The sequence below is a fragment of the Lacerta agilis genome, chromosome 9 (genome assembly GCF_009819535.1).
Source record: "Lacerta agilis isolate rLacAgi1 chromosome 9, rLacAgi1.pri, whole genome shotgun sequence".
In the NCBI taxonomy this organism is placed as follows: domain Eukaryota; kingdom Metazoa; phylum Chordata; class Lepidosauria; order Squamata; family Lacertidae; genus Lacerta; species Lacerta agilis.
In genome coordinates, this window is record NC_046320.1 from 74,508,704 (window position 1) to 74,520,453 (window position 11,750).

Consider the following 11,750-nt stretch of genomic DNA (forward strand, 5'->3'; position numbering starts at 1 on the left):
TCACCGGACAGTGACCCAGGGCGACCACAGGCTCCATGTTGAGTTGGTGAAAAGATCCTGGCAGCGAATCTGCACACGATGCACAGCCTCCGCATCTTCGATGGTTTCCTTCAGCTTGTCCTGTAAGGAGGGCAAACCAGGTGTGACTGGGCTGGAAGAGGGGCAGAGCCAGGGCCTGCTGGGGGAGGGGGGAGGTTCTCTGATGCGGGGGTCTCCCGTTGGCCATGGTTAGAGTCCATGGTGCTCACAGGCCCACCTACTGAGCGAACCCATTTGCAAGAGGCTCTTAGCCAGGATAAGTCCAGAGAATGTGGGTGGGGGAATTGTAGCCTTTCAGCTGTTGCTGGACTTCAACTTCCATCATTCTTGACCATTACTGGATGCTGGGAGATGGAGTCCAGCAGCATATGGAAACTGCCACATTGACTACTTCTGCCTTAGCTGCTCCCTGCACAAAGGCAGTGTATAGGTACCTTCCAAGATCAGGTTCTGGGGACAAAGAACAGAAGAAGGGGATCAGCTGAGGCTACTGTGCCTCACTTGTGGGAAACTGGTTGGAAGATGTTGGGATTAGACTATTGGGCTGGAGGAGCCCTTGACTTGGCCTGGCCCAGTTTGGCAGTGGATGGGGGAGTCCCGGTGATGGAAGGGGATGGCCTTTTGTGGTCAGGAGATCTCACCCATTCCCAGCTCCTTTGAGCATATGGGAAAGTGGCTGAGGATGTTATTGTTGTAGGTTTTGAGTGCCAGATGTTGTGGGTGCAAGTCCCCCATAATCCTTGGATTCAACAAGAGTTAGATTTAATCGAGATGGGCATCACTGGAAGAACAAAGGCTGGTGGTGGCCTGTCATTAGCCCATCAGTGAAAGCAATCAACCTCTGGATTTGGGAGGTGGAAATTTCCAGGGTTATAGTGAGCAATGAGAGAAGTGAACAGGAAAAAAGTGTCACTTTTGTAAGTTGGAGGAGGGGGCCAGAGCACAAAGCAGGAAGTCTGTTTTATGCTGCAGAGAGGGTCAGACATGATGTCTGGGGTCTCTTGGAATATGAAACTGCAGCAATGGAAGGAACAGGACCATATCGGAAGGTGAATGCTCTGTACTCTCTCCCTCTAGACACAGCCTGTATATATGTTTAGATGAATCCTGTATCATAAAGACACCACAGACTCTGCTGTGCCATCTTTTCCAAAGGAAGCACAGACCCCGGGTAAGGGCCTGGAACTTCACACTGCTATGTAACGTTATGAAGAAACAGAGCATAGGAAGAGCCTGCTGGATCAGGCCAGCGGCCCATCTAGTCCAGCATCCTGTTCTCACAATGTAGGAAACCTGCAAGCAGGATTTGAGCACAAGAGCGACTTTCACCTCCTGTGGTTTCCAGCAACTGGGATTCAGAAGCATTTACTGCCTCTGAATGTGGAGAGCAGAGCTTAACCTTCATGACTAGTAGCCCTCCATAGCCCTTTCCTCCATGCATTTGTTCAATCCTCTTTTAAAGCCATCCAAGTTGGAGGCCATCATTGGTTCTTGTGGGAGGGAGTTCCATAGGCTGACTCTGTGCTGCATAGACTATGATTCTGTCCTGAATCTCCCTACGTTCAGGTTCATCGCATGTCCATAACTTCTAGTGTTATGAGAGAAGGGGGAACAAGCTGTATCCATTTTCTTCAGGCCACCATGCATAATTTTACAAACTTGTATCATGTTGTCTCTTACTTGCCTTTTCTCTAAACTAAAACGCCCCAAACTTTGCAACTTTCCTTCATAGGGGAGTAGCTCCATCTCCTTGACCAATTTGGTTGGAAACCAGCCCATGAGGGAAGAAACAGGCATACGGAAAATCAGTTGGTTACTTACGCTGCTGACTTCCTTTTGGGTGCCATCATAATGTTCCAGTTTCAGGTGGTAGCGCAGGGGGAAGTAGGCTGAGGCGCAGTGCCAAGAGGCTGGGGGAGCCCAGCTGAGCTTCAGCTTTGCTCCCAACTCCTTGTGGATGGTCAGCTTCTCTGGTGGGTCTGGCCTCACTGCAAGGGGAGGAATGACAATAATAATAATATTAATAATAATAATAATAATAATAATAATAATAATAATAATAATAATAATAATAATATATTTATACCCCGCCCATCTGTCTGGGTTTCCCCAGCCACTCTGGGTGGCTTCCAACAGAATGTTAAAAAAACAATAGTCCGTCAAACATTAAAAGCTTCCCTAAACAGGGCTGCCTTCAGATGTCTTCTAAAAGTCTGGAAGTTGCTTTTCTCTTTGACATCTGGTGGGAGGGCGTTCCACAGGGCAGGTGCCACTACCGAGAAGGCCCTCTGCCTGGTTCCCTGTAACTTGCCTTCTCACAGCGAGGGAACTGCCAGAAGGCCCTTGGCACTGGACCTCAGTGTTCAGGCAGAACGATGGGGGTGGAGACGCTCCTTCAGGTATACTGGACCGAGGCCGTTTAGGGCTTTAAAGGTCAGCACCAACACTTTGAATTGTGCTTGGAAACGTACTGGGAGCCAATGTAGGTCTTTCAAGACCGGTGTTATGTGGTCTTGGCGGTCTCTCCCAGTCACCCGTCTAGCTGCCACATTCTGGATTAGTTGTAGTTTCCGGGTCACCTTCAAAGGTAGCCCCACACAGAGCACATTGCAGTAGTCCAAGCGGGAGATAACCAGAGCATGCACCACTCTGGTGAGACAGTCTGCGGGCAAGGAGGGTCTCATCCTGAGTACCAGATGGAGCTGGGAGACAGCCGCCCTGGACACAGAATTAACCTGCGCTTCCATGGACAGCTGTGAGTCCAAAATGACTCCCAGGCTGCGCACCTGGTCCTTCAGGGGCACAGTTACCCCATTCAGGACCAGGGAGTCCTCCACACCTGCCCGCCTCCTGTCCCCCAAAAACAGTACTTCTGTCTTGTGAGGATTCAACCTCAATCTGTTAGTCGCCATCCATCCTCCAAGAGCCTCCAGACACTCACACAGGACCTTCACCGCCTTCACTGGTTCTGATTTGAAAGAGAGGTAGAGCTGGGTATCACCCGCATACTGATGAACACCCAGCCCAAACCCCCTGATGATCTCTCCCAGCGGCTTCATATAGATATTAAAAAGCATGGGGGAGAGGACAGAACCCTGAGGCACCCCACAAGTGAGAGCCCAGGGGTCTGAACACTCATCCCCCACCACCACTTTCTGAAAACCGCCCAGGAGGAAGAAGCGGAACCACTATATAACAGTGCCCCCAACTTCCAACCCCTCTAGACAGTCCAGAAGGATGTTATGGTCGATGGTGTCAAAAGCTGCTGAGAGATACAGAAGTAGGAAACAGCTCTCACCTTTGTCCCTAGCCCCCCGGAGATCATCGACCAGTGCAACCAAGGCAGTTTCAGACAAGAGCCATCAGGCTTCACCCAGGGCCCCACTGCCTCTAGAGGGGCCACAATAGGGCCCCTCTGGCCAGACTTCCGCTACTGCCTTTCACTACTGAGAGGCCCAGATCATCTAGATCAGAGGCCCCCAAATATTATTCAGGATGCTGCCCCTTTGGTGCCATAAACTCATTCCCTATCACCACCCAACCTACAAAAAGCATTTCTGAAAATAGCGGTTTGTACAACCCACTGAGGAAGATAACACAATTAAATTCAAAACCATCAACAATTGCTCCCCTGCCCCCAGTTTTTATTATGTATTTTGTGTTTTAATCTTGAATTGTCATGTTGTGAACTGCCCTGAGATCTTTGGACAAAGGGTGGTATATGAATTTAATAAATAAAAAATTAGTTTGATTAATTCAACAGAATTAATTTGATCCAGTGTGATACCAGTTTTTCAAAGTCTGAGAGCCATTTGCACCTCCAGTGCCCCCTGGCCCACCCCCTTACCACTAAGAACTGCTCTAGCTACCACCCACGTTGGGATGCTGATCTTTGGGTTGAGGCATTCCCAGCCAGTGAGCTGCTTGTCAGTTAACATTCCCCCCCCCCCAAAAGCAGAATATGATATGATAGAGAGGAAGCAGAGCTCTTTGCAAGACCACAGCTCCCTGCCCTGTAGGGAAGAAGCAAGATAAGTTGTGCAGAAAGTCAGCAGTAAGTCATGAAGAGAAATCCCTGACAGCAGAGCTACAGGGACTGACATCATCTGCTTTTCATACTTAAAAGCAACCTTTCCCCCTCCCATGCTGCTGCCCCCCCCATGTTTTAAAATCCCATCAGCACCAGCCAACAAGAGCCACACTGACTGCAAGGGCTGGTGGGAGTTGTAGTCCAACGTGTGGTGGGGGGAGTTGAGGCTCTTGCTCAGAGGTTCAGTGAGGAAATGTCCCTTTGAAATGTCCCTCCCTGCCCATAGAGCCATTCCATATAGGCCAGGCATGTCCAAAGTCCATTTCGGGGGCCTAATCCAGCCCACTGGTTAGTTTAATTCAGCCCTGTGGCAGTTTATTTCCTGGGGTAAAATCCCCAAAAAAGCCTCAAACTCAACAACTTCAGTCCTAAAAAAAGCTCAAGAACTTCAATCCTAAAAGAGGTCAACAACTTTGGTCAGCCCTTTGGTTGGCCTTCACAGCCCTTCAACTTCATCAAATCTGGCCCTTTTTGAAAAAAGTTTGGACACCCCTGGGGGCAGTCCCAACTGCCCCAGTTACTTAGCAGCTCCACTCTAAGCAGCGCCGGGGTCAGACTAGTTGGCCCTTGGGGGTCCCTTCCCAGCTGTGATCCTGTGATTCTGCCCTCGTTCTGCAGGTGTCCTTTTGCTTAGCTTTCAAAGGCAGCTGCTGGGTTTCTCCTCATGCCTCCTTTGGATTCTTTTCTTGAGCGGGGTGGGGGGTGGAGGGGTGGGGAGGGCTGGTCTGGCACCCCTACCTACCAATGTCCTGGATGACAACGTCCCTCCGGAGAGCCTCGTAGCTGCCATCTTCGCCCAGCCCCTCCAGCACCAGCACCAACTCCGTCTTCTCCCCGAAAGGGCAGGGGGAGCAGTCCTCCAGCAGGAGGCGCACCTCCCCCGGAGAGGCAGGCACTTCTCTTGCAGGGCAGCGGGCAGAGCCCGGTCCTCTGCGGAGAGAGAAAAACCAGTGAGGAGCCTTGGCATAATTCTAAGAGGGAGGGAGTCCTAAAACGAGAAGTCCTGGGGCTCCAAGCTGCCAGCTTGCAAGCTCCATCCAACCCCACTCGAAAGAGGTCTCGGTGACTGGCTGGCTGGTGGCCGTGACTGAGGGGGTGGGTGTCTGCTCTGCACCCATCCAAAAGCCCCCCCTCGCCCCCTCCCCATCTCCCCTGATGCTTCAGATGTTCCAGGACCTTCAAAGAGGTCCTCCTGCCTCCAAGCGAGCCCACCCCTCTGTTGGACAGAGGAGAGCAGGCTAGGTACTCACTTGCGGCGCAGGCGGGCACGGAAGGCGCCTGGGTGCTGAGTCTTCCACCAGCAGCTGAAGGTGCCCCCGTACGATGGCGCCTCGCAGGTCACCTCAGCTTCTGCCTTTCCAGCTGCAGGGAGCGGGCAGAGTGGTTAATGGGGACGATGGCAGCTGCCTTTGCCCTTCCCACTGATGGGCCCTTTGGAGGAGGAGCCAAATGATCTATCAGGCCATCCTGTCGGGGATCCTTGAGCTGTGATTTCCGCGTTGCAGGGGGTTGAGCTGGATGACCTTTGGGGTTCCCTTCCAGAGCTACAGTTCTACCGGTCTGTGATTTTTGCATTGCAGGGGGTTGGACTAGATGACCCTCGGGGTCCCTTCCAGCGCTACAATTATATGACTCTGTCACAAGACAATCGGGGTTCGTCACGCATGATCACTAAGATCCTTTTCAGCGTTAAAAAAGGACCGTCTCCACTTGCGCGACAGCGCCCCCTGCAGGAGCGCCCGCGAAAAATAGCCCAAGTTACAATTTATGAATGAAGCCCGGGCCGAAATATTATAGGAACTGGAAAGGCCGTGTTTAGACTCGCTGACCACTTCTTTAGCCAGGAACACCTAGATGGAGTGCTGATGGTCGCCAATCTGCAAACTGGTTGGACCAGTCAAAGAAGAAACAAAATAAAATAAAAAATTATTTCCAGTAACACCTTAGAGACCAACTAAGTTTGTTCTTGGTATGAGCTTTCGTGTGCATGCACACAAAAGCTCATACCAAGAACAAACTTAGTTGGTCTCTAAGGTGCTACTGGAAAGAATTTTTTATTTTATTTTGTTTTGACTATGGCAGACCAACACGGCTACCCACCTGTAACCAGTCAAAGAAGGGCAGCCCTGTCAACGCGAAGGTCCTTTGTTTATGAATGGGGGAAGGCTTGCGACAATGGGCTCAGGGGCCAAGAGTATTTACCATATGTAAAGGAACGGATAGAATGTATCAGACAGGCCAGGAAGAGCCATTAACAAAGTATCTTCATTGACAAGCTGAAAAGCAAATTCGAAAACAGGATCTTGGCGCCTGCTCAGGGCTTGCTGGACAACCCTTTTCTGTTACTTTAATGTTACGTTTTGAGGTGGTCTTTATGTCAAGGGGGCGGATAATTTATGTGTGTTGGGGGCTCCTCCCCTCTTTGCAAGGGTGAGGTGGGGAGACAACAGTTGCCACAGGTGCAATAAAGATTCCTTGCTTCCTCTCACCAGGTAGTAGCCCCTGTTTAAATCTCTGAGCGATAGCGGACCACAAGGGATGCTAAGTCCCTTGGCTGGAGTTAGGCTGCTGTTCAAGCCAAGCCCAAAGGCAGTGTGAGATGGACATGTCAGTCAAGTCCAACATTCTAACTAAGGGAGGACCAACTGCCACTTTGTGTCGGTTCGTTTTCTTCCGTTTGTCAGTTAGGCTGCTGCTGCTTAAAGGTGTGTTAAGAGACTCACTAATATAGTTTATATAGTTTATATCTTTTGTTTTTTAACCTAAATATGTACATGAATGAATCTGTCAGTAAATTACTTTGGTTATTAATCAGATTCATGTGTATCTTTACAAACACTGAGATCCAGCGCCGAGGGCCTTCTGGTGGTTCCCTCACTGCGAGAAGCAAAGCTACAGGGAACCAGGCAGAGGGCCTTCTCGGTAGTGGCTCCCGCCCTGTGGAACTCCCTCCCTTCAGATGTCAAAGAGATAGACAACTACCAGACATTTAGAGGACATCTGAAGGCAGCCCTGTTTAGGGAAGCTTTTAATGTGTGATATTTTAATATATTTGATTTTTGTTGGAAGCCGCCCAGAGTGGCTGGGGAAATCCAGCCAGATGGGAGGGTACTACTACTACTACTACTAATAATAATAATTTTGAGAGGGATAAAGGGATTGACAATCAAGAAAAGGATGAAAGACTCAAACGAGTCAATAGCCGTTTGCCACTGTGCAGGTTTAAATAAAGAACGTTTAACTCTGCTACTATATTATATAAATGTTCCCACAGGCAGGTCCCTACTCGCCCGCCCCAATCATAATGTTGGAGCCCAATGGAGGCCGCTGGACTTGATCATGGGTGGGGGCCCCGCAGCCTCTGCGCGGATTCTGCGAAGGCTCCCGAGGGGTCCGCTCCTCACCTTTTCGGAGGAAGAGGGGGAAGTCCGGGTCGCGCACGGCCAGGAAGGTTCTGCGCAGCACCTGTCCTGCAGCTCCCCGGCAGGTGTAGTTGCGGGCAGAGGCAAGATCCAGGGGGCCGACACCCAGAATGTGACCCCAGGGCGGCAGCTCCTTCATCTCCACCAGGGCTCCGTCCTCAACTTCCCAGCTCACCCGCTGCCCCGTCGGGGCATCGCATGTCAGGTTCACCTTCTCATTGATATCCCCAACCTGCACTGGGGAGGGAAAGAGAGAGAATTTGGGGGGAAGCTGTGGCAGAAGCGTCCCTTCATGATAAGTTTTGAACGGCAAGACTCCAGGCTGGGAGGACTGCACTGAGGGTGCCCCCCTCCCTCGGCCAGGGCACTGTGGTCTTCTAATGGTTGGAAGCAGCCCAGAGTGGCTGGGGCAACCCAGGCAGGTGGGTGACATACAAATAAATTATTATTATAGGGCAGCTCCCGCCCAATCTATTTATTTCATTAAATTTATTTCATTTAAATTTATAGCCTGACTGTAAAAAAATAAGTAAGGAATAAGGAATAATTTTATTGGCCAAGTACCAATCATACTTGGAATTTTGCTTCGACTACATTGCAATGTAAAGAAAAATGTACCTCATACAAACACTATTCCCCTCACAATACACCTGTGGGATGTAAACACAGAGCAGTCAAAACATACCATTGCTAGAGTGGACATGAAGGGTATCTCAGTCCTCCAGCCAAAACTTCCTGTTTACCTGGACTGAGATAACTTCCTGTGTAACTAGAGGTGGGTGTGGTCTCACCTGTATACAAAACTCTTGAGACCAGACGCCATCTCTCTCTCTCTCGGATTCGTCTCTTCAAGGAAGAACACCTTAGGACAGGATGCTCTCATGGCTTCCAGCCAAGAGAGGCCTGGTGAAGCCTGCTCCCTTATGGAGGTAGCTTCACACATGTAAATACATTTATCTAAGCTAGCCTGCCTTCTGAGACTGTACTGTAACTCAGGATGAAAACTGTGAGTAAACTCTTTTTATACTTTTAAAGAGCACTGTGTTGTGTCTTTACTTTTAAGAGGGAAGAAGGGGAATATACCAGGAGTATATATGTTATTCTGAGGCTTTAGCAAGCCTGTGCAACTGTTTCTGCTGTGCTTTAGAAAGGGAATGCAACTCTGCTAAGTTTGGAGCTTGTTAACACAAGCTGCGAGAGGATATCTTAATCAATATACCCTCATCCACATTCCTAAGCATTCCCACAACAACAGCACAGCAACAGAATCCCATACCACCAACTGAACTCCCTTCCTTACACAACTACGAATTTAACAGTTTGATGGCACAAGGGAAAAAACTATTCCTATGCCTAGACGTTTTTGTGTATAAAGTCCTGTAATGACGTCCGGATGGAAGTATTGACCAGGATGCAAAGGGTCTGCGACAATTCTCTCTGCTTTCTTCCTGGCTCGAACAGCATAAAGTGTCTCTATTGGAGGCAAACTAACACCAGTTACCCTCTCTGCAATTCTTACTGCTCGTTGGAGACTTTTCTTGTCCAGCTTAGAGGCTGTGCCATACCAGGCAGTAATAGAATTACAGAGAACAGTTTCAATGGTACCTCTATAAAATTGGATCAACAATTCCTGGGGCAAATTAAATTTTCTTAGTTGTCGCAAGAAATACAACCTATGGTGGACCTTTTAGAAGAAGAAGAAGAAGAAGAAGAGTTTGGATTTGATATCCCGCTTTTCACTACCCGAAGGAGTCTCAAAGCGGCTAACATTCTCCTTCCTCCCGCACAACAAACACTCTGTGAGGTGAGTGGGGCTGAGAGACTTCAGAGAAGTGTGACTAGCCCAAGGTCACCCAGCAGCTGCATGTGGAGGAGTGGAGACGCGAACCCGGTTCCCCAGATTACGAGTCTACCGCTCTTAACCACTACAGCACACTGGCTCTCATTTTAAATAATACTATTGATGTTGCCTGACTAATTTAAGTTTTGAGAAATTATAGAGCCCAGGAACTTAAATGACTCTACTACCACAACCATGTTACCAAGGATGGAAAGTGGCAGCGAGATGGGAGAGTGCCTTCTAAAATTGATTATCATTTCCACTGTCTTTTGGGCATTTAGCACCAAGATATTCCTGCTGCACCACGAAACAAGCTGGTCTACTTCCCGCCTATATGCAGATTCATCGTCCTTCCGGATAAGCCCAATGACTGTTGTATCATCTGCAAATTTCAAGATCTTAACTGATGGGTCAGTTGAGGTGCAGTCATTTCACCTGCTGCCTCCTGTCCATTAGAAAGCTGTATATCCATTGCAAACAGAAGCAGGCACATTAAGCTGAAGTAATTTAGAAAACAATCTGGATGGAACAATAGTATTGAAAGCTGAACTAAAGTCCACAAACAAAACTCGCACATCTGCCCCTGGGGAATCCAGATGTTGCAGGATGTAATGCAATGGCATGTTGCCCGTATCATCTACTGACCTATTAGCTCGATAAGCAAATTGCAAAGGATCCAGCACTGGGTCAGTAGTGTCTCCCAAACAGGCCAACACTAGTCTCTCAAAGACTTTCATTACTACCGATGTAAGAACAAAAGCAAACTACACACACACACACAAAACATTTTACAAAAGGATAAAACAAGAAAATTGATAAAAATTTACAACAATGCTTTAAAATATACGAAAAGTTTAAAATGCTAAAGCAGGTTAAAATCCAAGCCAAATAGGCTTGTCTAAACAAGAATGTTTTTAACAGGCACATAAATGAGAATAAAGCAAAGGTGCTTGCTTGATGTCAATAGGCAGGGAGTTCCAAAGTGTAGGTCCTGCCACACCAAATGATTGCATTCTTAGTTAAGGGGGTATTATGTGGCATCTGTAGCAGTGTCAGTTCTGCTGATTGAAGTGGTTGAGTGGCCATCTGTGGGGTCAAGCAATCTCACAGGTAAACTGGTCCCAAGTTTTTAAGGGCTTTTTATATAACAGTAACACCTTGAACTTGGCCCAAACCTGTTTAAAGGTAAAAGGGACCCCTGATCCTTACTGGCCGAGGGAGCCAGCGTTTGTCTGCAGACAGTTTTTCCGAGTCATGTGGTCAGCATGACTAAGCCGCTTCTGGAGAACCAGAGCAGCTCATGGAAAAGCTGTTTACCTTCCTACCGGAGCGGTACCTATTTATCTACTTGCAGTTTGACGTGCTTTCAAACTGCTAGGTGGGCAGGAGCAGGGACCAAGCAACAGGAGCTCACCCCGTCATGGGGATTCGAACCGCCGACCTTCTGATTGGCAAGCCCTAGGCTCTGTGGTTTAGACCACAGTGCCACCCGCATCCCTCAAACCTGTTTAGGGAAGTTTTTAATGTTTGATTCTATTTTTTAATATTCTGTTGGGAGCTGCCCAGAGTGGCTGGGGAAACCCAGTCAGATGGGCGGGGTATTTATTATTATTATTATTATTATTATTATTATTATTATTATTATTATTATTATTTTAAGCAGTGCAGACCTCTGAGTACAGAAGTTAGATGCTGACAGGGCCACACTCTTGTCAGCAATTGTGCTGCAGCATTCTGCACTAACTGCAGCTTCCAGATCAAGTATGAGGGAAGTCCCACTGAGCAATTACAGCCCCCCCCCCAATTCATGGGATGGGGGGCATGCACAGGAGCTACACAGCACATCTGGGTGCAGCCTGCTTTTCTCTCCCTCCTCCTGTGCATCTGTGTGCACAGATTCATGCACAGCCCTTTGTGGACCACATTCCATCCCCCTCCCTTCCCCTTTTTGGCCCTCGGAGATGGGGCTTGCCTCTGGAGCACTTACAGTTGGTGGGGAAAGCCAGGAAGGCTTCTGCGATGAGCGCCGTGCCCAGGAAGGCCAGCAATGTCATGGCCATCAGGTTGCGTGAAGAGAGACTCCGCTGGAGAGGAGGGCAGTGAAGGCTAAGAGGAGAGGCTCCTGCCCAGGAAGGAAGACAAGTGGCTCAGCAAAATGACCAAAGGGGAAACCCAAATCTCTCCAGACAGGGACCACCAGCAGCCCACCAGTGTTAGGGCCAGAGACTTCCAGCAGCATCTTGACCCCACTCCCTGCCACCAGACCTGTCTGCCTCCATCCTCTGCCTGGGGGGGGGGGCTGTGGAAAACCCACTGCCCAATAGGCGTGCCTGCCCTTCCTTCCAGCCACCTCTTGGGA

General features: G+C 49.0%; 1 protein-coding gene across 1 annotated transcript; it reads right to left on the bottom strand.

The window, feature by feature from the left end:
- On the bottom strand, positions 1-11,445 carry LOC117052637 (interleukin-12 subunit beta-like). Its single transcript, XM_033159607.1, has 6 exons — positions 11,379-11,445; positions 7,534-7,788; positions 5,380-5,491; positions 4,872-5,059; positions 1,861-2,027; positions 1-120 (listed from the first exon to the last, which is right to left on the bottom strand). Exons 1-6 carry the CDS (start codon positions 11,443-11,445, stop codon positions 1-3), a joined length of 909 nt encoding a protein of 302 aa, XP_033015498.1.
- Positions 11,446-11,750: the final 305 nt, after the last annotated feature.